The 24,230-nt window shown below is 35.2% G+C and overlaps 2 protein-coding genes across 2 annotated transcripts; one reads left to right on the forward strand and one right to left on the reverse strand.

The window, feature by feature from the left end:
* Positions 1–1,829: 1,829 nt before the first annotated feature.
* LOC129892126 (uncharacterized) lies at positions 1,830–6,688 on the reverse strand. Its single transcript, XM_055967679.1, has 7 exons — positions 6,125–6,688; positions 5,083–5,223; positions 4,625–4,990; positions 4,108–4,353; positions 3,206–3,298; positions 2,708–2,908; positions 1,830–2,494 (listed from the first exon to the last, which is right to left on the reverse strand). The coding sequence occupies exons 1-7, from the start codon at positions 6,446–6,448 to the stop codon at positions 2,279–2,281; spliced, it is 1,587 nt and encodes a 528-aa protein (XP_055823654.1). The 5' UTR covers positions 6,449–6,688; the 3' UTR covers positions 1,830–2,278.
* A 1,141-nt stretch (positions 6,689–7,829) lies between these two features.
* Positions 7,830–9,130, forward strand: LOC129892129 (fatty acid desaturase 4, chloroplastic-like). The gene has a single exon (XM_055967681.1). The coding sequence runs from the start codon at positions 7,992–7,994 to the stop codon at positions 9,000–9,002; it is 1,011 nt and encodes a 336-aa protein (XP_055823656.1). The 5' UTR covers positions 7,830–7,991; the 3' UTR covers positions 9,003–9,130.
* The last annotated feature ends 15,100 nt before the right edge of the window (positions 9,131–24,230 follow it).

The following is a 24,230-nucleotide window of genomic DNA, read 5'->3' on the forward strand; positions in this document are numbered from 1 at the left end:
AATAAATAAAAATAGTAGAAATTATAAAAATTGTACCAAATGTAAGTTCCAACTATTTTTTTTCTCCGTAAATTCCATTAAATATAAAGAAATAGACAAAAATGAGTAAATATTTGACAGTACTAAAAATATTAACTTTTGATAAATTTGAAGAACTAAAAGGTACAATTTTAAACGTTTTAGTCATTTTCTCAATTTAGAAAAAAAGTTTTTTTTCTTAACTTTAGTTTCATTATTTTAATTATTTTTTTTGTCAATCTACGTTTTCGTCTACATTACGCAATAGTGATAGGAAAGAAAATACCTCGAATATACTTATAACAAATATTTCATCATCCTCAGTATTGATCACATAATTTTGCTTGTACGCAAGTTCAAGGGAAAAAAAGAGTTCGATACATACTAACTTAGTTTTCGTGAGAATATTTTTTTTTTTATTGGGACGTTCGCTCTTAGAAATGAATATGTAGTGTGCAATTCGAAATTATTTGGACTCTAATAGAACTATCAAATATGAAGTGGGGAATCATAACTCTGGATTTAATCGAGTTTCAATGAGGGTACTGAACGTCGAGTAGGAAAACATAACTTGAAATTATATCAGTTTGGATTTAGTTAGACTCCAATATGACTATTGAATGTTGAGTGGAAAATCATCACTCTGAATTGCTGCCGCTGAATTGCTCATTTTAAATTTAGTTGGATTTCAATATGACTTTGGTCATTGCTGTGAACGGTAAAAGAAGTGAGTATTTCCAAATTGTTTGGAATTGAACGAATAAGCAAATATAAATATCAGAAAGAGATTCTTTTTTTTCTATCAGATGATGTCTGATATTCATATTAGAATCTGATAATTTGAATTTGTATAGAGAAACTTTATTTTGAAGTAAAATGCTCCATATAAAAAATAATTTCATTTTCAAGATTTACACCTAATTTTTTAATTAAAACTAATATATAATTATCATTCCATCATAATGTTCGTGGAACCACAAAAAAATTGTTTGATTTATCATTGGCCCACTTTGTAAGGGGGAAATGGTGTATTGTCCCTTCTTGTTTCTATTTTGTTAACTACATTTTTTCACTTTCCAAGGACAAAATCTATCTCGACTAATAAATAGAATGAAAATTTTATTATATTATTTTTTTTAAAAATAATCAGTGATTTAAGAAAATGGCTTTAGAAATAACTATAGCTGATAATAAAGATGAATTAGGAATTAAGTAATAAATTTTATCTTCATTTTCCAAAATAGACAAATAAAAAAAAATATTTATTTTAAATATAGTGAACAAATAAAAGTAAACCGATAAGAGTCTTTTAACTAAACATCAAAAAGGTAAAAACATATTCTCTTTTCTCTTTTACCCTTATCCCAAATTAAATTTCTGTTTTTTTTTCTGGTAAGCATCTTTTTTTGCCCTTAAACACCATTTATAATGTTCATTGCTCATCATCCCAAATTAGATTTCTGTTTTTGGTCTTCTAAGCATGTTTTTGCCCTTAAAACACCATTTAGAATGGTCATTGCTCAATCAAGTTTTAAACTTTGCTCTTGTAACCATGTTTTTGCCCTAAAACAACATTTAGAATGGTCATTGCTCAATCAAGTTTTAAACTTTGCTCTTGTAAGCATGTTTTTGCCCTAAAACAACATTTAGAATGGTCATTGCTCAATCAAGTTTTAAACTTATTTACAACAACGGTGTCAGAACCAGCTTGCGTGCACCTCAACTAATTCCACGGATTACCTTATACATCCTACCAGCACAACATTGCAAGGCAACTTTATAATGAAAGCTGAATGTAGATCTCTTAAAGATTGAAGGCATATAGATGCAACTAAAATTTCACTTCAAATACCAACCTTTTTTCTGTATGTACAAGTTCTTGGGGATTCATTTTCCTGATTTCGTTCCATATAAAACTAAATAACAACATAGTCAGTGTGAATAAAAACAAGGAAATTGTCAATCTAACATTCCTGGCTGTGCGATATTCATTGAAGAAGCATTGGAAGACCAAACTTTGTACAAACTCTTGAATAAGAGCAACATATATGGCTAACAGCAACCTTGTATATCCTAGGCATTGTACTAGTCCTTGAGAACTGATCGATGAGTGAAAAACTATATGCAATGTGCTAGTTAAAGTGTGTGACCATCTCATCTAAAAAAATAAGTTGTTAGAAGAAGCTGACTTGTATTTACTTAATTATGTTTTCAACAATGCTGACCTTTGATACTTACGAGGAAGATGGGGAAAACCTTGTCAACAACCTTGTGGTCTATAATATTTCGGAGGCATAGATGGACATCTTTCATTCATATGAGGGTACAGATCCATACTATTGTATCCAGGTAATTCCATGCGGTACTTTCCTCGAATTTGACAGAAAGGAAGCTTCACAGTGTCATCAGCATTGCACCACTTTGGCAACCGGCTTGAATTGTTTTCGAATAAGTTGAGAGTATAAGCATCTTTTATCTGCAGTTCCAACAATAAACGACATCAATTCCTGAAACTCTAGAACTGGAGTCCAACATAGAAAGACACTTCGCTAGAGGAGACAGACATGTTAATCAGAAGAAACGGAAAGGCAGTTTCAGATTCATCAAGTACATCACCGAGGCAAATGCCCAAGTAACCAACCAAATCAGGAAAACAGACAATACTTCAAAATCTATCTGACAAACTCACCGTGAATTCTGTAACCTGAATTGAGTTCGCAAGTTCACCAAATAGTCCTCCTTCCTTGTACATTTCAAGAATAAAAGCAACACATGATGTTGACTTGCCATCGCTATAAACCCACTCATCCTGCTCTGGAATAGCCAACAATTTGGCAAAAGAGGATCCGCGCTTTTCGACTTCAACAAGTATATCGGGAAGACTAAGGTTCTGCATGGAACAAAATGGGTCAGCATTCGGTATTGAATTTTATCAAGTCAATGATTGAGGTTTACACTGACTAATGAGTTTCGCTTGAGATATCTGAGAGTTAATTGAACATGCGATATTTCAGGCCAAATAATAGTTTATAACATCAACATTTGTAACTACAGAATCAGATCCACTTTATATAGCTATTAAGCGAGAAACATATTAAACCTAGCAGCTGCTTCAAGAGTATTTTGTCCACTAATTGCCTTAACAAAAAGAGGATTTCATGAAAGTGATTAAAAAAAAATATATAACCTGAGTTCCAAGTCGTTTGTTTAAGGCTTCATTCCACAAGTTAGAACCATATTCAGGCTCTATTTGGTTCCAAACAGTCATGACAGAAGCCACCTGCACTACCAGCCATGTAGTTAACAACAATAACAAAAAGTAACATGTAATATCATAAATGCAGCAACATACAGTAGCAGCTATCTACAACACAAAAACCAAGTACCACGATTACCCACCTTTATCAACAAAATGCCCGTTGTTTCTAATTCTCAGAAGTGCCATAGTTCTTATTCTTATCCCTCACCTCTCACCATCATCAACTTTCTAATTTCAATAGTCTTTCTTACATAAACGTGATATCTAGTAGCGTAATTTCAACCTCATAAATGATCATACGGTAATTTAAGTTTTTTACAGCAAAACAAGGTTTATTTTCACCTCTCACTAGACACTAAACCAATCAAATATTTACTGCTTCAGCACACATGCATAACTTATGGAATTCTATGGAACACTTGAATCATAATAGCATGTTTCTAGCAGTCAAATGAATCTCCAAGGGAATTCAAAGACAATATCACACGAAAATTCAAAACAGCCACGTACGGAACCTGCAGCTATGAGACCTAAAATAGTTCGAGGCGTCTGTTATTTCAATATAACTCACAAAGTTTGCTCAATAGTCCGTGTATGAAATTAATGCATTTCACCAAATTTCACTTCATGTGGCCAGCGAAATTACTGCATAAGATGATCAACCAATATTCAGGTCTAAGTTAGCTGTTTGTTGTGATTATCTTCTTCTTTATTTTTGAAAGGACATTATGCAGCCAAAGCAGAGATGACTATACTTGCAAACCAGAGGATTTAGAAAGTACGTAATAGGGCAAACCAAAAATTGGCAAGACAAAAATAGCATGCACTACCAGATGAGCATCCACGGGTGGGGGGTAATTTCCATCAATTGTGTCTATCCAGCTAAATATAAGGTTGTGGTAACCATAAGGTTTTCCTGCCATGCTTTGTGCATATTCCCAAGCAGCAGTCTCATTAAACTTGGCCCGGAGATCAGGGTGCAAAGGGAGCACTGCAATATGTGGATTAGTATTGTCTTTTGTCAGCTCAAACTCCCACCATTCATCCCATGGTAATATAGCAATCACATCTTCTCCCTGAAAGGAAACACAAAGAACAATATTGGTGTAAAAATTAGTCATTTAACAATGAAATTTACTCGGAATTATGAATTTCAATTCTCAATGTTTGTGAATTCCTGTCTGGATGATTGTTAATTTTGTAAAATAACATGCTAAACAACGGGAAGAGAAGCAAATGTGATGTTAATCAATAACATTTTAACACTATTAAAGACTAGAGAAGAAGGCTGAAGAACAAAAAATTTCGAGTTAAAACATCATCAGAAAAATAGTTTTAAAACATCACCTTGTCATTATTATGTCCAGACTCGCCAACCCATAGTTTTCCTTTAGCATCTCTCAAGCAAACGGCAGTATGGCCAGCATAAGAACCTGTTGTCCATTTCTCTAGAGTCTCAAAACCACCCCAAGTACCTCTAATTTTTGATATTGCGAGAAAATCTCCAGAATGAATGTCATCAGTAGTAAGGTTTGTGACCCACGGCTGTGGACGTTCTTCAAATGAAGCACCCATATGTTTCTCAAGAAAACCAATATTTGACTTCTCGCCCCATCCATTATTGACAAACAAGGGGAGAACATCCCATAGTGCTGAAAGGGTTCCTAACATTCCTGCTTGCAATAGGAAAATGGACATCCCTCTATTTTTTACCTGTTTCAATTTAGTTGATCCATTAGACTATAACAAATGTATGCCTAGAATAATGACCAATGAGAATCATTTATGAAACGCTGGTGACTCACATATTCTAACTCAGCTTCAGACTTCCACTCTTTGATTTCAAGGGTATGTTCACGAGACAAAAAGTAGTAATCCCACGTTACACGATATGGGGTTGCAAAGATGTAAAGGTCCATACATGTCCAACTGTGTGCATTGCTCACCTGAATAATATTGTAACAGAAATACAAATATAAATATAAGAAGTACAAAACACCAGTGTGACCAAACATTGACACCTAAAATCGAAACTCTTTCCATTCAAGCATTAAAGAGAAACACACCATGATAATAATGTAATACATATTTTGCATTCCAAAACGTTTTCATTCTAAATATAGAAGAATAATCATTCATTACATACAGTCCATAACATCTACATTTGCAACTTCTCCAAGCTCAAGATGGTTGCAACTAAATATATGCAACATAATCAACGCAAAGTGTCCAAAGGATGGGTTTCATAAAAAGATACCGCTTGTCCATAAGCATTCAGTAAGTACTGAATTATGCAAGTGAGATATAATAAGTCAACTTTTGTAGCTTCCCGTGAAGAGGAGTAGAGCAAAGGATCAAGATTTGTTTAACTTCCACTAAATTTTCCATCAATCTGGAAACTATATCATTAGATATCTAACAACAAAAGGAACTTTCAACAAGGTACGCACTCCAAATTTCTATATAAGAAAAACAACTAAAGATACAGGAAAACAATATATATGAAATTTGAAAAATAGCTATTGCATGTTGTTTGTTGCAGGGCTAGAGTTAGAGTAAGTAGTATAAATATTTGGCATAGTACATAAACAAACAGTCAAACTTATCCTCTAAACACCTCCAAAAATTTTATACATTAGTATTGGGTGTCCACGAGACACAATAAGGACAAGTTTGAGTGTTTAGTTATCCCTTTAGACCAAGTTAAGGTGTTCTCAAATATGAAGTGCTTGATAGACATTATGCTTAAATATTTCATTGCGAACCCAACCAATAACTAAGAGTATAGCTATAGCACCAACACCCAAATAAAAAGAAAACAATACCAAAATTAGATTTGGGGAAAACCTTGATATGAAGGGTTCCACCACCAAATTGACTTTTAGATTTGTTGTGAAGCTCTAACCAAGCACTATTCTTGTAAAAGCAAGCACCTTTCCACTCCAGAGTATTATTTCCTTCAATTGAAGCAGCCCCCACAAAAGCAGGCAAAAGGTCCACAGCACTGTAAAGGGAATTGATAATTGGCCAAGAGACCTGTCTTGGTAATAGCGGTAGAATATCTTTTGGATGAAATAGTGATTCGAATCCATTTATCTGTCGCCATGGAGAGAAACAACAGAGGAAAAAAGAAGTGACTAAGAAGCACTGATTCTTCAAGATTATATCCATGGATGAATCTTCTTTGTTCAACAGATGTTCAGTTTAGAAAGACAACTTTTTTTAAAAAAAATAATGGTCAATGATAAAGTTTCTTGATTGATACAATTTCAGATTATTCTGTGAATATGCTGTTTGGCAAAAAGAAAAAGAGAGCTCATGGATTTTGTTTTCTACACAAATAGATCACAATCGACTCTGGAGAATTCTTGTGAAAAATATTTTCCTTTTCTTTATCCAAAAAGCCATCTCTTATCCATTATTACTATTCTCCATTTAGGAAAATGAGGCTTTTAACATATACTAAAGTGTAATTTGCATTAAATTTTCAAATATTCTTGATAAGTTATTTTTAGATAATGTTTTATCATGCGTTTGATCATAAATTTTTTTTAAAATATTTGATTATTTTAAAAAATATTATTTTATTAAGACTATATTGAGGTGTATAAGTGAAATATGTGAACAAGTTTAAAGAACCGCATATGACTTAAGCCAAATTTAAATGGTGATTTTTCTTTACAAAATATAAGCATATGGGTTAAAATTTACGATTTTATTTTTAAAAAATCACAATTTAGAATTCAAAAATATTTATTTTTTGAACAATTTACAATTTGAATTTATAATCATGATATCAAATAGCACGTCCAAGCAACGCATGCTAAATTTTTATAAATATATTTTTCACTTAATCATAATTAAGTGATTTGACTTTTCATTTTAGTTTTTACTTCCTCCTTACTTTTATATTGTTGTATTAAAAATATATTATATTAAAAATATATGTTTAGTTTTACTAATTCAATTTGAAAACCAAAGAGACAACTTATCTTTCATCTCTATGACACAATACATCCAACACCAAAATTAATTATTAAAAATTTGTGAGTTTCAATGGTAATTTTAAATTGATTTATGATCTTAATTGAGTTTATAATTATTTCTTATAAATATTCAATGTGATTAACGATGTAGAGCTCCTATCATCACATCACGCTTGGTGGTAAGATTATCTAGTAAGTAATTAGCATTGATTGTAATTTGTAAAATTTCTGCTCACAAGAAATATTTTTTCTGATTAAGTGTTTGATATTTATATGGTGTCTGAATTAATTTGGAATCACACCATGAAGAACAAAGAAATTTTATTTATCCCACCACAACATTAGGGTCCACAGAAAATAAATATTTATGTGAAAAGTCTACCAATTTGAACACTCAAATTAAAGGAATTTAAAGTTGTAGTTTCCTACTAGTTTTTTTTTTATTGGCAAAATTTGTGCAACACAAAATAACTCAGTACTACTGGCCTTATCTAGTCCCACGCATCTCTTTTTAAGACCATATATTAAAATTTCTCATCTTGTTTCTTTCATGACTCTCCTTTTCTTTTCTGGGAAACAGTAACCACAAAACTTCTAGCTCCCAATTCTGAACCATAAATCAATAGGAATATAATATATATTGGATATAAACAAGTACCTCTACTAATACTATATGGTATTTTGCTTGGCATTTTGCTTGTACATCAATTCTTAAAACTTCCTTCAATATGTCTTCCATTCTACCTCAAAACCATACCATTAGATCCTCACAACAAGTCCTTACATATGATAAAATTGGAACGATACAGAGAAGATTTAGTACACATCGGGTTCATAACATCTCTCGCCATTTTCTCCTACCTGCACGAGTTTATTGTGTCTCTTCCTCCTCTTCCTCCTCGTCCAATATTGCCACAATCACCACCAAACTACCAACCGTCCCACAACCACTAACTTATGACCCACTCACAAAAATCGAAGCTAGCAATACTACAACCACTAGTAGTACGAGAAGTGTACTAAATGACCCGAGTTTAAAATCCACGTGGGCTCATCGAGCATGGATGGCAAGTGGGTGCACCACCGTGCTAATTTCATTAGCACGATCTGCAGCAGGGGTACTCGACTCACATATGTGGGCCGGGCCCCTTATAGCAGGCTGCATTGGCTACGTCCTATCAGACTTAGCATCCGGAATCTACCATTGGGGAATCGACAATTACGGCAGCGCCAAAAGCCCTGTTTTCGGAGCCCAAATCGATGCCTTTCAAGGTCACCATAAATGGCCATGGACAATCACCCGTCGCGAATTCTCCAACAATCTCCATTCCCTAGCACGTGCAGTTACATTCACCGTCCTCCCAATTGATCTCCTCTGCAACAACCCGACGACTCTGGCATTCGTCGGAGTTTGTTCAGGTTGCATTATGTTCAGCCAGCAGTTCCATTCATGGGCTCATGGCACAAAAAGTAAGTTACCTTCAATTGTGTTAGTACTACAAGATGCTGGAATACTTGTATCGAGGGAACAACACGCTGCACATCATCGTGCGCCTTATAACAACAATTACTGCATTGTGAGTGGATTATGGAACTCGATTTTGGATAGAACGAAGTTTTTTGAGTTGCTGGAGATGATTTTCTTCTTCAAATTCGGAGTCCGGCCTAGATCATGGAGTGAACCAAATTCAGAATGGATTGAAGAAACTGAGACACAATCAATTACTGCTTCACATTGAATTCAATTATAGTATATTTATTAAGCTATATATATATATCAGTTAATATACAATTTAAAGTTAATTGGTGTACCTTTCATTTTATTTTTTCCTATTAGTATTGGAATGATATTGATTTTCAGATTGAATGGCGCGAATTCATGCCGTGGATATCAACTACTATTTGGAATTGATAATAGTAATATGTAACTATTAGTATTTAGTACTATGATTTAACTCTAGCCAAATCACTTAATTTGGTTGAAAATTCCAACAATCAAGTAAAAAAATTCCAACATTTTCAGTGAAATTCCACAAGTGTGGTATGAGGAAGGTAAAGTATACACAGACCTTACCACCACCTCGTGGAAGCAGCTAGGTTGTTTTCGAAAAACTCTCGGCTCAAATACAATAAATTCAAAAGAAAAAAACAGTGTAGAAGAGAACAAGAACAACAAAATACTGCCAATTAATATGTGTACGTATTATAGTATAATACTCAAATCATTTTTTTAAAGAATATATAAAGTCAATAAAAGTATTGATAAGTCCAAAGTGGTCTTATATTCTTATGTAGTATACTCCTAAACACTCTTTTTTTTTATACTTATAAGTGACTTGAAAAAATAATGTCTAATGAATCCTTTTTTATACATTCCTTACAAAGTCATGATAATTGTTTCTTTCCTTTGGTGATGAAATTCACCTTCTCATTTAAAGTAGAGTTTATAGCAAATTTTCGTGTAATTACTCATTTCATTTTAATTTGTTTATCTTACTTTTATTTTTAGTTCATTTTAAAAAATATGCCTTTTTTCTTTTTTGATAACTCTTTAGTTCTAATTTTTCACCTAAAATATTTAAAATTACAAGATTAAATAACATTTTGTTACATTCTACATATCTTTAGTTTAGTACCGCAAGTTCTGATCTTAATGAGGTCTGTGTTGTTTTAATTTGATTTAGAATTAGTACTCCTATTCAGCACCAATTGGTACGAGTTATGATGTCTACATATGTATTTTTACAGAAAATATATTTGGCATATTTTTTTTGGCACAAATTGGCACTACACTTTTTAGGGTTATTTCATAATTAGAGGGGGCTAGTAAGGGTGGATTGGTAATTTCCTTTATTTTTTTTTATCCAAAATATCTTTAAAAGTAAAACCACTAAAAAGGAGTCTTAAATCACTACCCAATAATTTTTTTTCTTGGCAAGCTTTCTTTTCAAATCCAAATGGCTCCTCCAAAAAGTGGAATTGTGCTAAATTGTGTATATCTTTTTTTTCCATCGGATTTTTGCCATTTATATCCATTTTATACATAAATTTAAAATTCATCCCACTAATTTAAAAACAATTAACTGTAAAAGTTAAAATAATAGTTCATAATTTTTGTTTATAAAGTAGTTAACTACTATTACAATTTAAATATTAACAAACGATAAAAAGTTAAAGAAATAGTAAAAAATAAATATTTAGTATTTCTTTCAGTTCTTTTTTTATTTTATATTACTGTTAGCAATTTTTATTTTTATTGAAGATCCAAATTTTCATTTTAAAAAAAATTATAGATTTCTTTTTTGCTCTCCAAACACAAAATCCTCCGAAACAAATTTTATTTCATTTATGTAGTTCATTATTTTATAAATTCAATAATTTGTAACATTTTATTTTGTTTTACATTAAATAAATAATTAACGTTACATTATAATTAGTAAATTTATTAACGATACATTATTTAACTAAAAGATTAATACGCTTGAAAAATAGTAATGAGAATATATATACATCACCTCACATTAATAACTTGCATTAAAAAGAAAGAAAGAAATCTTTGAAGGTCCGTTCAATATCTTGTAAGAAATGTAGGGTGAGTAGGTGTACTCAAGTACCATTAATGAAGTTGAAAACCCCCCAAATGAAATATAATCCAGTTACATTAATTTGATTCATTTTTATCGGATAACAAGTTTTAAGATTTTATTTTACATTAAATAGATAATTAACGTTGACTTATAATTAATAAATTTATTAACGTACCGTTTAATTAACTCAAACATCAACAGTTTGGAAAATACAAAATATAAGTACATCACCTCACATTAATTACTTTGTATTAAAAAGATGAAGAAAATCAAATCTTTTAGTAGCTTGAAGAAGAGAGTAGGTGTACTCAATTACTTAAGAAGAAGTGGAAGAGCAAAAATCGCCCAAAACGAAGCATAATCAAATTTCATTGATTTGATTTGTTTTTATCGAGTAACAAGTTTTAAGATTTTATTTTACATTAAATAAATAATTAACGTTGCGTTATAATTAACTAATTTATTAATGTTGTGTTAAATTGAATCAAAGATCAATAGGTTTAGAAAATAAAAAATATCACCTCACATTAATTACTTTACATTAAAAAGAGGGGAAGAAAATCTTATCTTTTCAATTTGATAGGGTCTTAGGTGTACTCAATTACTTTAGTGAAGAAGTGTCAAAACTCCCAAAACGATAATCCATTTCTGTCGGTTTGGTTCATTTCTTTTGGGTGTTTAGAATAATGATTTCTAATTTTACGAGTTTTAAGTATTATCATATAATTTTTTTATTTTATATTAAATAAATAATTAACGTTGTATTATAATTAACTAATTTATTAACGTTGCGTTAAATCAAATCAAATAAAAGATCAATAAGTTTGAAAAATTAAAACATCAACTCATATTAATTACTTTGCATCAAAAAGAGGGGATAGAGTCTTAGGTGTACTCAATTATTTATTGAATAAGAGCCAAAACTTTCAAAAACAAAATATAATTCTGTTAAAATTGACAAGATTCTAGATAGTCTTAATGTAACAATTTGGTAGGTGAAAGTTTGATAAATTTTGACATCTTGACAAAATGTGATGTCATGAATGACATCAAGAGAAAGAATTTATTTCTATAAATAAGTAGCTCTTGATTCATTTGAAACACACCTCAAAAACATTTCTCTCTTGCCCTTTCATATTCTAAGGCATTTGCAAAATACATTAGAAGAGTAGAGAATTGATAGAGCAATTTTCTTAGTTGTATTTGGGATCTCTTTCCTTTCTTTGTTAATATAAAGACAGTTATTCTCTAGTAGACGTATGATCATTTTGATCCGAATCACGTTAAATATTGTTGTTCTTTCTTTTTCTTTATATTTTTATTTTTCCGCTAACAATTGATATCAGAGCCAAGGTTCTGTCTGAGTATGCTCTGTGGTTTCAGCAAAGTCTAAATTTTTACTTCAGAAAAGAATTACTTTGATTTTCTGTATTTCCAAATACTTTGTAGTAGAAGAGGAAGAACAAGTAAAAATGAGTTCCATAAAGTTTGAAATTGATAGATTTAGTGGGCGTAACAACTTCAATAGCTGAAAAATCTAGATGATGGTGTTACTACGGAGGAAAGGTTCAATCCACGCTATTGAAGGAAAATACCCCGATAATACATTGGCTTCCCAAGGCAAAGATTGAAAGAAATGCATTGAGTGTAATTCAACTATCCCTTGCACCTAACGTGCTTTGTGAAGTGAGTACAAGTACCGATGAGACGGCCAAAAATAATTATGGGATAGGCTAAAAGGGCTTTACAAGGATCGGTCGTTTACAACAAGGATGTTGTTACAACTGCGTCTTCACACATTTAAGATGGAGTCAGATACTTTGTTGCAAGACCATCTAGATGCATTCAATAAATTTGTGATGGACTTAAAGATTGCCGAAATTAAAAAGGACGAGGAGATGCTTGCATGTGCTTTGCTATTTTCATTGACTTCAAAATATCGTGATATTGAGAATTCAATGATGTATAACAAGACGCCTATAACTCTTGAGCAAGTGCGGCAAGTACTTAACTCTTGTGATGTGTGGAGGTATTTTGAAGGAGACAAAGATGATGAAGCAAGTGGGCTCTTTGTAAGAGGTCGTACTAGCTAACAGGAAATGAGCAAATCAAAGCACAAATCAAAATCTCGTATGAACAAGAAGAATGCGGAGTGTTGGGACTGTCACAAGAAGGGACACTTTGAACGAGATTATCCTATGTCAAAGTCCAAAGAAAAGGCGAGTGCATCTATTGTTGAGCAGGTACATAATTCTGATGATGAATATGTATTAACTCTATCATGCAATAGTAGAGTCTATGACAACAAATGGATGTTAGACTCTGGTTATAATTTGCATATGATATTCCGAAGAGATTGGTTCAGCAGCTATGAGAAAAGTGGAGGAACTGTAGTAATGGACAATAATGCAACTTGTAAAATAGTTGGCATTGGTTTAATTCGGGTTCGCTGCCATGATGGAAATGTGAGAACTATTACAGAAGTCCATTATATTCCTAATCTGAAGAAGAATTTGATATCCCTGGGTATTCTAGATAATCAAGGCTACAAGTATATGAGCGTAAGAGGTACAATAAAGGTGGCTAAAGGTTCTTTAGTCATGCTGAAGGCCAAGTTGGAGGATGACCTCTACACATTAGCAGGAAGCGCCATTGTTGGCTCTGTTAATACATCTACAGTGCAATAATAATCTAATGATGACAAGGTATGATTATGGCACATGAGACTAGGCCATATGAGCACATGAGGACTGGAGATATTGAGCAAACAGAACCTTTTGAATAGTAAGAATATCAATACACTTGAATTTTGTGAGCATTGCGTCCTAGGAAAGCAAAAGAAGGTCAGTTTCAACACTGACAAGCACAAGACGGAAGGAGTGCTAGACTACATCCATTTAGATTTATGAGGTCCCTCTCGGCTTTCATCGAAGGAAGGAAAAAGGTATCTTCTCACATTCATTGACGATTTTTCAGGAAAGGTTTAGGTGAGTTTCTTGAAGGCAAAAAGTGATGCTTTTGATGCATTTAAAGAATGGAAGATTTTGGTTGAGAATTAAATGAAGGGAAAAATTAAGTATCTTCGCATAGATAATGACTTGGAGTTTTTCAGTGAAGAGTTCAATACTTTTGAATGGAGTTGCCGAGAGAATGAACAGAACTCTTCTTGAGAAGGCTCGTTGCATGCTCTTACAAGCTAAAATGTCCAAAGTGTTTTGGGCTGAAGCACTTCACACTGCTTCTAATATTGTCAATCGATCTCCAGCATCAACGATTGACTTTAAGACTCCGAATAAGGTATGGTCATGTGAACCCTTTAATTATTCATACATACGAATATTTGGGTGTCCGACTTATTATCATGTTAATAAAGGAAAGCTTGAACCAAGGACTAAAAATGCTATATTCGTATGGTATGTAGATGGAGTAAAAGGGTACAAACTTTGGTGTTTATCTTTACTCAAATTTGTAGTTAGTAGAGATGTTACCTTGATGAATCCTCTATACTTGATCCTCACAAGGTTTCATTGGTGTTATCAAGAAATAAGAACAATGAGCAAGTAAAGCTACCGATGGAGCATACCAAGGAGAATGATCAAGAGACTCAAGTTAATGAGTCAAAAGATGTAGATCTTGAAGAACATGCCAAGAAAATCAGAACATCTTATAGAGCAAGTAAATCTAATTACATACACGTTAGTAACTGCAAAAGAAAAGATTAAAGACCTCGAGCCCTTTTCGTATGTTATAGCAACTTTTTGCAAAGATGCTGCACAATGGCGGTTAGCCATGATGGAAGAGATGGAGTCCCTTCACAAAAATGAGACATGGGTCTTAGTAGAAAGGCCAAAGTGGAAGAAGATAGTTGGATGCAAATGGATCTATAGAAAGAAAAAAGGTATTCCAGAAGTGGAAGATGCTAGGTTCAAGGCGAGATTGGTTGCAAAGGATTTCGGTCAGAAGGAGGGAATTAACTATAATGAGATATTCTCTCTAATAGTGAAACATAACTCAATTCGCGTGCTACTAGCATTGGTTGCATAATTTGATTTGGAGCTTCAACAACTTGATGTCAAAATTGCTTTCTTACACGGTGATCTAGAATTCCTCTTCTTTAGTTGAATCTTCCAATCTTAGTTAATGATCTTGGGCTAGTAGAAGGTCTCTCCAATTATATTTTTCTTCTGTTATTTCTCTACATGGTATTAGAGCCATAGCCATACGTTGGCTTGAGTTATATTTCAAGATCGGATTGGTGGTAGATTCAACTAGTTTGTGTACATGGATTTAAGTGGTCGTGTTAATGGACTGGGGATGAAGTTGTAGAATTAGTCCAATTACAAGGTATGAAAGACATGTATGGAATCATACCTTATGGGTGAGGATTTGTGGGATATTATTAATGGAAGTAACACTATTCCTCCTGATGACGGACCAAAAAATAGCAGTGCATATAAGAAGTGGAAGCAAGTTAATGCGAAAACGGAGTTCATTCTGAAGAGGACAATCTCCTCCGGTTTATTCGATCATATTATAAAGTATAAATCAGCTCATGAAATATGGAGAACCCTCGATCATTTGTTCAATAAGAAGAATAAAGCTCGGCTGTAGATAATGGAGAATGAATTGGCTAATGCCATTCAAGGTAAGCTTTCTATTGCCGAATATTTTTTGAAGATTAAGAACTTATGTTTGGAGATAGCTTTAGTGAATCCGGAGGAGGCTATCTCTGAAGCACGAATAAGAAGAATTATCATTCGTGATTTGAAACCCGAATATATTCCATTCGTGACGTCAATTCAAGGATGGGCTTAATAACTATCCTTGGAAGAATTTGAGAATTTATTGTCGTCAAATAATCTACTAGCCAAATAGTTGGCTGGTGTATTTATCAAAGAAGGGGAACGAAATGCTCTTGTAGCTGACAAGAGGAACTTTAGAGGAAAATCAAGAGATATGTCACACTCTGAATTATCAGGTGGTTTAAGATCGAGTGGAAAGAAGGAAGAGTCTTCTAGATATTATAGTAAGAATTCTCTCAATTGTTACCGTTATGGTGAAATAGGACACATAAAAAGATATCGTCGAGCTAAGTTGTCACGACCCAAATTCGGGTGTGATAGCACCTGTCCTTTCCCACCAAACAAGTCAGCCTAAAACCCAACATCTCGATAAAATAAAGCGGGAATAATCTAAATAAGTAAATAATAATCAAAAGACAGAAGTCTTTCACTTAAATATCCCCAAAGATTGATTGTCACATGTACAAGCCGCTAAAGAAAGTAAAATTTAAATGAAAGTACAAGTCTCAATATGTCTTTAACTCTCAAATAGAGTAAAACTTAAAAATATAGGAAGTACGAGAGTTCGTTGGATATCAATGGCTATCTCTCGCAACTCCTAGAAGTCTAGAATGATCAAAAAAGAAGACGGTGATCAAAGTCTAGGCTCAAAACCTACACAAGTGTAGAAGCAAGGGTGAGTACCAAACAACACGGTACCCAGCAAGCTAACTAGAAAAACTAAGTAAATCTAAAAGAATACACAAACTCCGTTTCCAACCCAACTGAACCTCCAGACTACAACCTGCACAGAAATCAGCCTAATCTAATAGTTCATACTATACAGCTCAATAAGATACAAATCACAATTCAAAATCACAAGATGAATTGTACAAGTACTCACAAGTCACAAACAAGCATCAAACTGTCAACACAAACATACAGAATATGTATAGGCACACTCAATGATCATGTATGTGTGTAATTGCCGAAAAAGACCTCGGCATGATAAAATCTGATTAGAATTGACCTCGGCTTCATAATCTTTGACCGAAAATGACCTCGATCCCACTACCTTATCGAAAATGACCTTGGTCATATGCTCTTGCCAAAAATGACCTCGGCAATGTAATCCCGCCAAAAATGAAAACGGTAATATAATCTCGCCGAAAATGACCTCAGTAATATAATCTCGCTAAAATGACCTCTACAATATAATCTTACCGAAAATTACCTCGGCATATCAATCTCTCACTAGAAATGACCTCAGATATATAATCTCATCGAAAATGACCTCGGCAATACAATCTCATTAAAAATGACCTCGGCAATACAATCTTATTGAAAATGACCTCGGCAATGTAATCCTGTCGAAAATGACCTCGATAATACCACATCTCTAATCGAAAATGACCTCGGTCTCACAATCATATACTTCTCATCATAGTATTTTAGAATAAATGCAATAACATGTTTACACAAGTAATGATGAATAATCAATTCAGACAAACTGCAATCATAATTAGACTATCAAGTATTTCATCAAATACACATAGATATCTAGATGACGGCATGCAAGTTTCAATACTTAACATTATCACACATAGTCTTTTATTAACCCCATCGTTTCATTTTAGATTAGTTTATATTACAATTAAACCTGTAACCTCATCCTCATTACGCCCCAACACATATACAACGGGATATTCGAGATTTTAAGAGATTCACGGAGTTTTAAGAGTCCGCTTGCCTTAACCAAGATGCGATCAATCAATCCACACGTGCCTTGCCCTTCCGATTATACTCTGAATCTCCATAATCTATTCAAGTATTGATTCATAATCAGAAACTAACTCTAACAATACTAAGAATGTGAAATTCGGTGAAAAAGGGTTAAATACTCAAAATTTGACTACACAAAATAGGGATTTAAATTCAGGAATTTTTGGATGAAATTGTTCCTCTTACTCTTAGGAACTCAATATCGAAAACCTCTTCAAAAACCCAACCCTAATCAAGTCACAATCAATGATTTAAGATTTTTCTCAAGTTCTTGAAAAAGGACCATTTTCACCCATTCAAATCATCAAATACATATTAGAATCATCAATTAATCAATGGGAAATGATGAAGTAGCGTCAAAATAACTTACCCAATGAAATACCACGAAAACTCTTTCAAATCGCCACTACCGAGCTCCAAAGTTCAAAAATGGAGAAAATAGCTTAACCCTTAGCCAAAACCCCTCTCAGATGTCACTTAAGCGACAGGGGTTCTCTTAAGCGGACCATCGTTTTTGCGGGATTTGAGTCGGTTTTCCGATCCCCGCCCTTTCACTAAAGCAGCCACTTTGGTCGCCCTTGTGACCCTTCAGTAAATCCGAAACTTCGTTTTTGCGATAGGGTATTCGCTTAAGCAGAGGTCGCTTTTGCGACACCCCCTTCGCTTAAGCGAAGGCACCAAAACCAGCAACTTTCAATAAGCCTCAAAGTCTCCGAATTGACCCTTGGGATCGTTCGGGGATCCCGTACAGACAAACCATATATGCATCGCTACTAAACTTGACATTTCGTATTCATTGGAACCATCAGAATTCAATTTTGAGGCCTCCTTGATACGAAAACCAAAAAGTCGCAACTAACCCAATATTATGCCTTAAAAGATCAAAACGCCCTCGAAGGTTGTGAAAATTACACAAGAACTCTACCTAGGCCTAAAATCACCCTCCGAATCTAACGGAGTCGTCAAAATTTAATTTCGAGCATCCAATCCTCAAATATTGACCAAAGTCAAACCTATGGCCAAAAACTCCATTATTTCCAACTCAACCCCTCAAATCCACGATATGATCCCAATTGTGATTCCGTCAACTTTCCTAGATTAATTTCAATGTTCTGGAACTGATGGAATCGATAGAATTCCATTCTAAGACTCAAAACTCCGAATGACCTCAAATACCTCTTTTGAGTCATTCTAAATCTCTAAAACTCAAAGTTCACCAAAAATCTCAACTTTTCAAGAAAACTATGAAATCACCATCAAGTATCAATCAAATATGAATCAGGAAAATTAGCGGGAGAGGTAAAATAATCTTTTTATAAAAAATTCCAAAAATGACCTTCAGGGTCATTACATCATCTACCAATAAAAACCATGTTTGTCCTCTGAACATAAAGTAAAATAAAGTATTTGAAACCTCAAAAAACTGTGGATATCAGGACCGTATATCGTCCTCCGACTTTCAAGTCGCCTCTCCGACTGAGCGGTGCCTGTACTGTATGTTCTCTAAAGCTATCTCTTTGGTCCTAAGATTACGGACCTTTCTATCAAGAATGGCTATGGGCTCCTCCTCAAAGGTCAAATTTGGACCCAACTCCACCGTGTCAAGAGATAACACGTGAGACTCGTCCGATACATCCTTCCAGAGCATGGAAACATAAAATACAAGATGTACCATTTATAAGCTAGGTGGCAAGGTTAATTTGTAAGCCACCTCAGCCACTCGCCCCAAAATCTTAAATGGGCCAATAAACCGAGGGCTAAGCTTGCCTTTCTTTCTGAATCGCATTATGCCCTTCATGGGTAACACACAAAGCCAAACATGATCGTCCTTTATGAACTCCAATGGTCGAACCATCCTATACGCATAGCTCTTTTACCTACTCTGGTCTGTCAAGAGCCTACCCTGAATAACCCAAACCTGCTCCATGGCATCTCTAAGCAAGTCCGTGTCTAAAGAGTCTATCTCAACTAAGTCGAACCACCCAATAGGAGATTGAAACCGCCTACCATACAATGCCTCGAATGGGCCATCTGAATGGTGGAGTGATAACAATTGTAGAAAAACTCTGCTAAGGGCAAATGTTGATCCCTCTTAGCACCAAAATCAATAACATAAGCTCGGAGCATATCCTCCAACACCTGAATCGTCCGCTTGGACTGACCATCAGTCTGTGGGTAAAAAGTTGTACTTATATCAAGCCTAGTACCTAGGCCCTCCTGTAGAGCCTGCTAAAAGTGCGAAGTAATTGAACCTTGATTTGAAACAATGGATACTGAAACTCCATGAAGCCGAATGATCTGACTGATATACAACTGAGCTAGTCTTTCAGCCGTATACTTTACCTTAACTGGAATAAAATGGACAGACTTGGTCAGTTTGTCAACCACCACCCATATAAAATCATAACCACCCACGGTGGTAGGCAAACCCACAACGAAGTCCATGGTGATTCGCTCCCACTTCCAAGTAGGAATGGGCATCCTCTGACTCACATCTCTATACCGCTCATGCTCACACTTGACCTGTTGACAGGTCAAATACTTGGACACAAACTTTGCGATGTCCTCTTCATCCCACACCAACAGTAATATTGACTAAGGTCATGATATATCTTTGTCGCGCCAGGATAAATAGAATATCGAGAGCAATGAGCTTCCTCTAGAATCAATTTGATCAAGTTGCCCACCTTGGGCATATAAATCTGCCCCCAATCCTCAAGACACCTTCTGAATCAAGTCTAGCCTCCTTGGCTTCACCCCTCAACACATTGTCTCGAATGAGACATAAATTTTCATCATCAAACTGCCTCTCCCAAATCTGCTCAACTAAGAAAGAGCATGCTTCAATAGAACCAATAAATCTTCCACCATGCTCAGAAACTCACAATCGAACAAGGTTATTAGCTAACCTCTGAACATCTCTAGCCAAAGGCCTCTTGTCAACACTAATCATCGCGAGACTCCCCATACTAGGAGCCTTCCTACTCAAAGTATCATCCACTACATTGACATTCCCCGGGTGGTACAAGATAGTCATGTCATAGTCCTTCAGTAGCTTAAGCCATCTACGCCACCTCAGATTCAGATCCCTCTGACTGAAGATATACTGTAGACTCCAGTGATCAGTGAATACCTCACAATGCACACCATAAAAGTAATGACGCCATAGCTTCAACACAAATACCACCGCCGCTAACTCTAGATCATGGGTAGGGTAGTTTTTTTCATGAGCCTTCAACTGTCTAAATGCATTGGCAACTACCTTCCCTTTATGCATCAGAACTCCACCCAAACCAACACCAGAAGCATCGCAATATACGGTGAAGCCTATACCCTCTCGAGTAAGGTCAAAATAGAAGCTGAAGTCAACAAGGCCTTGAGCTTTTGAAAGCTCGCCTCACACTCATCGGATCAATGAAAATCTACTGACTTCTGAGTCAGTCTGGTAAGTGGGGCCGCAATAGTAGAGAATCCCTACACAAAGCGTCAGTAATACCCAACCAAACCTACAAAACTCTAAATCTCAGTAGGGAAGTAGGCCTGGTCCAGCCTCTAACTACCTCAATCTTGGCCGGATCCATCCCAATACCCTCCTTGGACACCACGTGTCCTAAAAATGCCACAGAAGCAAGCCAAAACTCACATTTGGAGAATTTGGCATACAACTTTTGCTCCCTCAATTTTTGAAGCACCAACCTCAAATGACTAGAATGATCTTCCTTTGTCTTGGAGTACACCAAGATGTCATCAATGAAAATAATCACAAAAGAGTCCAGATACGGCCTAAACACTCCATTTATCAACTCCATGAATGCTACTAGAGTGTTGGTCAACCCAAATGACATAACCAGAAACTCATAATAGCCATAATGAGTCCGAAAAACGATCTTAGGAATATCTGACGGTCTAATCCTCAATGGATGATACTTAGACCTCAAATCTATCTTGAAGAACAAGGCCGCTCCCTTAAGCTGATAAAATAAATCGCCAATACAAGGAAGAGGATATTTGTTCTTAACTGTCACTTTGTTCAACTATCTATAATCGATGCACATCCTCATAGACCCATCCTTCTTCTTCAAAAATAGAACTGGTACACCCCAAGGTAACACACTAGGGCGAATAAACCCCTTACTTAATAGATCCTGCAACTGGTCCTTCAACTCTTTCAACTCCGTCGGAGCCATGCGATAAGGTGGAATAGAGATGGGCTTGGTACCCAGCTCTAAGTCAATATCAAAGTTAATATTCCTATCCGGAGAAACTCTCGGAAGATCAGTAGGAAATACGTTGGAAAACTCCTTAAATATGGGAACAGACTCCATGGGAGGTGACTCAACACTAGTATCTCGAATAAAGGCTAAATAGGACATACACCCTCTATCAATCAATCTCTGAGCATGCATATAGGAGATGACCTTACTAGGATAGGAACCACTAGGGCCCTTCCACTCGATCCTCGAAACACTCGGTATCGCTAAGGTCACAGTCTTAGCATAGCAATCAAGAATAACATGATAAGGAGAAAGCCAATTCATACCCAATATCACATCAAAGTCTACATCCCAGTATAGTTATGTCTACCCAAGTATCATACCCGGCTAAAGAAACAAGATAGGATCGATACACTTGATCCATCACTAAGGGCTCACCCATGGATATAGAGACATGTACAGGCACGGGCATGCAATCACAAGTCAAATCAAATCCAAATGCAAAATATGTAGACACATAGGAGAATGTAGATCTAGGATCAAATAACACAGATGCAAGTCAATGGCAAACCAGGATGATACCTGTAATAACCGCATAAGAAGCCTCATCCTCGGGTTTCCGCAGAAAAGCATAGCACTCCACTATTTCCAATTCAACCCCTGAACACAAGGTGGCTCCACCCCTACTACTAGTGATGGTGTCCCTTCAAAGCTTGGAATAGCATCTGGGAAACTAGAGTGCCAGATCCAATGTGGACAAAAATTTGGCATAAAATTATTCCATTTAAAACGTCTTTCTTGTCTTTGAGACATTAAATCTAAACTACCCTTTAATGATGTTATATGCAGGTTTGGAAATGGAAGCCCTCTCGACTGCCTATGCCAGAAACTATCAAGCACCTCTTCATTGATAGTGAAGTGAGCCTGCAAAACATTTGCAGAAGTTTTTTGGACAATCTTTGTCCATGACTGGTGGCCGACACCTGGACAGAATGCAATACACAGAGTGATGATTCAGAAAATTCCAAAATTAGTTTGCTGGGAGTTGTGGAAAACGATGTTCTCTTATAGATATTACAAAAGAAAAACATATTTTATCTTTATAGGAATGGAGCAACACATAAGTTAGAGCATCAAAGCTGCTATGGACAAAGCTTTCCAAGTTCAGAAAATGGATCTTCACTAGAATGAACCATGTCAAGTGGTAGAAAAGTTAAGAATAAGTATTAATCGCAAAATTGTGGTGTGGAACAGACCATAACAGGGGATGATTAAACATAATACTGATGGAAGTTTTCGGACGGAAAGGCTTGAATAGGAGGCATGGCCTGGTACAACACAGGACAGTTCATCTTTGCGTTAGCTATTCCCATTTGGTGTAAAGATCATAACGTTGCTGAGGCAGGCATTATAGAAATGGGTTTCTTGATCATGGGGTTAAAAGAGCTTATTTGCTGGACAAGCCGCAATTACCTTTAAGGATATGATACGACAAAGCCAATCTTTTTGTAAGCTAATTTGTATAGTCTTTAGAATGCGGGAAGGTAAAACAGTGACATGCTTAAACATTCTCTTTTTGCCTGGATTGCTTTGCAATCTCTGATGTATATTTGGGGTTAAGGCCTAGTCCCCCTTTTGTTGTGCTTCTACATGATTTATATACATCGCCAAGATCACAATCCTGGAAAAAATATTTAAAAAAAGAACCTTTGATAAAGCTTCCTTGATCACTTCACAGCATTCTTATTCCCCTTTTCTTCTGATTTGAAACAGTAAATTGTCCGGAACGGCATAGCTATATTCTGATCAAGATTTGATAGTTAATATTGCCCCTTGTCTGTTTTCTCTGCTGGTTGCACCAATGTTGGCTCTCCTTGCCTCACAATGAGCTCAATAGCAACATTGTTTTTACCATTTCTCAAGCTTTAAAATCCTGTTTTTGAAGGGAAAAAAGTTACGAAATTTAAGTAGCATGAAAATAAGATGACAAAAACTAAAAAGTACCATAAAGACAGGAAAATGAAGCTAATGTTCTGATTCAATCAAGATGTTCCCAGTTGTGTGAATCATGCTTGGAGAAATTATGACAGACCCATTAAATATGCAAACCTCTATATACCTTCCAGGCTTTTCGAGCCAGATGTCAGCACGCGGTACTTGGAGTGGTGGAAGGACCAAAACGTTGCATCAGACGATGCAGTTAAGCATGTAACCGGAAAATTGTCTAAAACTCATGGAAAGATACCAAGACTGTCATGGGGACACTACAACAAAAACTAGGTGATTCTTCCCATCTGTCCTAGCCGATAGAGTAGTTATCTGATACCTGTTACTGGTGGGAGGTGATAGGTATCCTATGGAATTAGTCGAGATGCGCGAAAGCTGACCGGAACGCCACGGTCATCAAAAAAAATAAAAAAATAAATGCCTCTGTATGCTGTGAATTTTTGCAGAAATGTGATGAGGTTAGACTCAAAATGTGTGGAAAAGATAATCTTCAATATGATGTAGCTATACATTATATAGAATTACAAAGATATGGACAGATCTGTAGATACTTACAATCCCAAAGAATATGCTACTACAATCCCACAAGATATTCT

The sequence above is a fragment of the Solanum dulcamara genome, chromosome 6 (genome assembly GCF_947179165.1).
Source record: "Solanum dulcamara chromosome 6, daSolDulc1.2, whole genome shotgun sequence".
NCBI lineage: Eukaryota > Viridiplantae > Streptophyta > Magnoliopsida > Solanales > Solanaceae > Solanum > Solanum dulcamara.